Genomic DNA, 5,000 nt, shown 5'->3' on the forward strand with positions numbered 1-5,000 from the left:
ACTGGTGAGGCGTTGCTATGGTATTTCTTTTTGTTTAGTGATGACAACCCGGCTGCTGAGAAGCCATTGGCCAAGAAGGGGAAAGGGAAAGCCAGCCAGCCAATCAGTGATCAGCTCAACCCTCTTGACCAGACGTGCATTCATCCAGAGTCATACAGCATTACTTAGAAGTAAGCCCACACACACACACACACACCACACAATCACACACACACACAAACACACACACGCACACACACACACACACACACACACACACACACACACACTGCTCCATCTTGTGTAGTTTTTCCCATCATGAGTATGCTTGCCCTCACACTCCTGCACATTCTAACAAACCCAGACATGCTTTTCATTACAACAGGATAGGGCCTCAGCTGCAAGTGTCAGTGTGTGTGTGTGTGTGTGTAATGTGTGTGTATCGAGAATGTTTGTATTGTGTATGTCAATAGTATATCAGTGAGTGTGCCGACGTATTATTATGTCGTATTATTATTATTGTGTGTGTGAAAGTATGTCATGATTTGTGTGTGTATGTGTGTCAGGTATGTCTGTGTGTGTGTGTGTGTCTTTCAATAACAATATGTGTAATAAAAGAAATATATCTTTAATTTGTGTGTGTATTAATGGCCAAGTATGTCGAGTAGTAATTCTTGTGAAAGTATATCGAAATGTCTTTAATGTGTATGTGTGAGATATCCCGAGTGTGTGTCAGTAATAATAATATATCGAATATTATTATGTGAAACCTCAGCGAAGTATTTGTGTGTGTATGTCGAGCTCTTCCTTCAATAATAGCTATATCGAAACCAATGGCCAATATTGGCTCTCCTCATCAGTATTTGTATTGTGCTATCAGTATATGTGTGAGTATGTCAGTGTGTGTGAGTATGTCAGTGTTTGTGTGTGTGTGTGTGAGTATGTCAGTGTGTGTGTGTGAGTATGTCAGTGTGTGTGTGAGTATGTCAGTGTGTGTGTGTGTGTGAGTATGTTAGTGTTTGTGTGTGTATGTGTGAGTGTGTCAGTGTGTGTGTGTGTGTGTGTGAGTATGTCAGTGTGTGTGTGTGAGTATGTCAGAGTATGTCAGTGTGTGTGTGTGTGTGTGTGTGTGGTATGTCAGTGTTTGTGTGTGTGTGTGTAGTATGTCAGTGTGTGTGTGTGTGTGTGTGTGTAGTGTGTGTGTGTGTGTGTGAGTATGTCAGTGTGTGTGTGTGTGTGAGTATGTCAGTGTGTGTGTGTGTGTGTGAGTATGTCAGAGTATGTCAGTGTGTTTGTGTGTGAGTATGTCAGTGTGTGTGTGTGAGTATGTCAGTGTTTGTGTGTATGTGTGAGTATGTCAGTGTGTGTGTGTGTGTGAGCATGTCAGTGTTTGTGTGTGTATGTGTGAGTATGTCAGTGTGTGTGTGTGTGTGTGTGTGTGTGTGTGTGTGTGTGTGTGTATATGTGTGTGTGTGTGTGTGGTATGTCAGTGTGTGTGTGTGAGTATGTCAGTGTTCGTGTGTGTATGTGTGAGTATGTCAGTCTTTGTGTGTGTATGTGTGAGTATGCTTGTGAGTATGCTTGCCCTCACACAACTGCACATCCTAACAAACCCAGACATGCTTTTCATTACAACAGGATAGGGCCTCAGCTGCAAGTGTCAGTGTGTGTGTGTGTGTGTGTGTGAGTATGTCAGTGTTTGTGTGTGTGTGTGTGAGTATGACAGTGTGTGTGTGTGTGTGTGTGTGTATGTCAGTGTGTGTGAGTATGTCAGTGTGTGTGTGTGAGTATGTCCGTGTTTGTGTGTGTGTGTGTGAGTATGTCAGTGTGTGTGTGTGTATGTGTGAGTATGTCAGTGTTTGTGTGTATGTGTGAGTATGTCTGTGTGTGTGTGTGTGTGTGTGAGTATGTCAGTGTTGTGTGTGTATGTGTGAGTATGTCAGTGTATGTGTGAGTATGTCAGTGTTTGTGTGTGTATGTGTGAGTATGTCAGTCTTTGTGTGTGTATGTGTGAGTATGTCAGTGTTTGTGTGTGTGTGTGTATGTCTGTTTGTGTGTGTTTGTATAAAGTATATGTCAGTGAAATAATGTCGCGTGTATGAGGAGAGGTGAGGGAGCTGAGCAGCTGTCTTTGTGCTTAACACATGGCGGCCCTCTCTCTACCTCTAAGTGTGTGTAAAAGTAGTGGAGTGTGTGTTAAATGCGAGAGTGTGGTTGTGTGGATAGATATATGGCACATGATATGAGGTTGTTTTAGTAATGACTGTTAGCACCATAACTGCCACAGCACACTGACGTGTGCGTGTGTGTGTGTGTGTGTGTGCATGCGTGCCTGCTCGGACCGCACAGCTGCTATTATGACTACCTCAGCGTTCCACTTGTTACACTTCACACACACACACATTCCAGCATTAACACCAAAATCATACACATGTACATTCACACACATTCATATTGATTCACACACACACATACACACATACACATACACACACACACACACACACACACACATACTCTTAACTTCAGCATAAGGTGAACACAGACATGCTTTAGTATGCTTACACACTCTTGATATGTTTCAGTTATGCTAGCATTAACTTACACGCACACAGAGTAGTTGGGTGTGTTGCAACACCCAGGTCTTGTCACATAATTGTGGGAGCAGTCGGTGCCATATGTTGTGTCAGTCCAGTCCAGCAGGGTTCCGGCCGGTTCACATGGACTCGGCCTGCTGCAGTATATCACCGTGGACAGGGCTCAGGCCTCAGGCCTCTCCGCTGAACAACAGCGGCTCTTCTTACTGGAGCAGTTGTGTGCCTCAGTCACCGCCTGCATGGGAGAGGGTCAGCGCAGCTATCTCAGGCATCGCAGCTATTCAAAGGGGGAAAGAAGCCATAAGTCATTATGTCCCATGCATAATGCATTAGAACACACTCCTCAGGGGCTCACAATGATCGCCTTTCTAATCTAGATTTATTTATTTGGGAAGATACTCTGTCACTTCAACGTATGTGTGTGTGTGTTTATTTAATTAGGAAGACACTTTGTCACTTCAACTGATCATTATTGACAACCCAGCCTCATATTCACTCATGTACCTGTTTAAAATTGTTTACTATTTTGTAGACCTTTTTCTGCCAATTTATTCAGTTCATGTCAAACTCCATAAAGTAAACTGTATATTCTGAGTACATTTAAAGCATTCTGTTTATACCATGCCTATGTGGGTGTATTTGTTAATGGTTTGGGTAAAATTAGTCGTGTGTGTGTGTGTCAGAGGTCAGAGGTTTAATAATTTCACTTATGTCCCGGAGAGTAGGGGTGCACAATCCAGAAAATGTCACAATTCGATTCTAAATCGATTTTCGATTCAAAAATGATTCTCGATTCAAAAGACGATTAAGCAATATATTGTTACTTTTCCCATATGATTGCAGTAGACATACAATTTAAAAGAAAAGAAACACAGCAAATTAAATATAGTTTAATACTACTCAGTGTCAGCTTTGAGTAAGATTTATTGTTTTCATTGTGTCCCTCATAAGAATGGCGAACATTAAGTTATAATTTTTTGACTACATTATTTACTATGAGCCTACTTGATGATAATATATAGCCTGCCCCTTAACAGTGCCCTGGGCCAATGTACAAAATAGGGAATCACGTAATAGCCATCTGATATTGATGCTGATTGAAGAGGATGCAGCTTGAAGGTTGTTGATATTTCAGTTGAAAATGGAATCAAATTACACCTCTCCCTCTCCTCCCAACACTGTTGGTCCTAGCCTACACCTCTCCTCCTTCCTAGTAAGTAGAATGGTAGGCCCCTAACTGTTTTTACTGCACCAGGATTGTGTAGTTGTAGAAGTTTACAAGCACACACACTAAATGGAGTGCTAGGATTAAAATGCAGACTGCACCTTTAAATATGGGACTTTTGATCTATCAGCACAATGCAACGAAGGCTGTTTTTCACTCAAAATGCAGCTCAGTGTTACATGCAAGACTGATGTTTACCGAGCATGCCAAAGTTTTTTTTTTTTGTTTTTTTTTAACTCTTAGCCATACCATACGTTTTCTCATGGTGATATAGAAGGCCCTCCCCAAAATATGTTTTTTTGGATGGCCTGGTTCACAGAGGTGAAGGAGCTGGACAAACACGAAATTGCAAGCTATTTAGTAGGCCTACGCCTAAACAGGCTTTGTTGTTGAAAATCAGTAGTCTGCCACAGTTAACTTTAAGCACAGTAGGCCTAGCATATACCCGGCAGTTAAAATTCAAATATCAGCAGCATCATGAGATTGTTATCATTAGTCTATCGGAAAATCCCGACAGGGCAAACCCATCGCGAAGCCGAAACGAGAAAAAAGCAACTTTATAAATTATGTCTTTTTAAATTGATTTGTTGCCCTTTTACCGCTTCATGGCTTCTGCTGAGAAACACAGTTCGCCACACAGCACTGAGCTTGAATCAAACATTCTTTAGGCCTACAGTGCAGCTGATCCACCCGTCTGCTTTCTTTAGGCCTACAGTGCAGCTGATCCACCCGTCTGCTTTCTTTAGGCCTACAGTGCAGCTGATCCACCCGTCTGCTTTCACTTTCAATGAAATCCGTTGCCAAAGACCTCAACAGTCCTGCTCTCTGCCGATTCCGGAAGTAAGAGTTCAATATAATTTCTCCATTGACAACTTGACTATAAGCCATAAAATCGTAACTGTCCATGGTAGACATAAAACCAGCTACGACATGCGTATGCAATTGTATATGCTCATATACATGCCAAAAGTTCATGGGGCATCTATCTTGTTTTGAGATAATTGTGATTTGTTCGCGATTTCACAGAAAAGTACTACACTACCCAACATCCTAATGTGTAAAAGCAGAGCCTTTGATTGGTAGAGATCACTGTTGCCATGGAAATGTTTATGCGTTAACTCCCGCCACTGCGGGCGGTGGTAGTGTAGTGGTTAAGGAGCTGGGCTAGCGTGCAGTAGCCTTGAAGTTGTCGGCTTCCA

General features: G+C 42.2%; 1 protein-coding gene across 1 annotated transcript in view; it reads left to right on the forward strand.

The window, feature by feature from the left end:
- Nucleotides 1-5,000, forward strand: part of srbd1 (S1 RNA binding domain 1) — a 109,330-nt gene that overhangs the window by 80,160 nt on the left and 24,170 nt on the right. The window contains 1 exon segment of the mRNA XM_048268941.1: nt 39-170. Within this exon segment, the coding sequence (XP_048124898.1) occupies nt 39-170 (132 nt within the window).

The sequence above is a fragment of the Alosa alosa genome, chromosome 18, assembly GCF_017589495.1.
Source record: "Alosa alosa isolate M-15738 ecotype Scorff River chromosome 18, AALO_Geno_1.1, whole genome shotgun sequence".
Lineage (NCBI taxonomy): Eukaryota > Metazoa > Chordata > Actinopteri > Clupeiformes > Clupeidae > Alosa > Alosa alosa.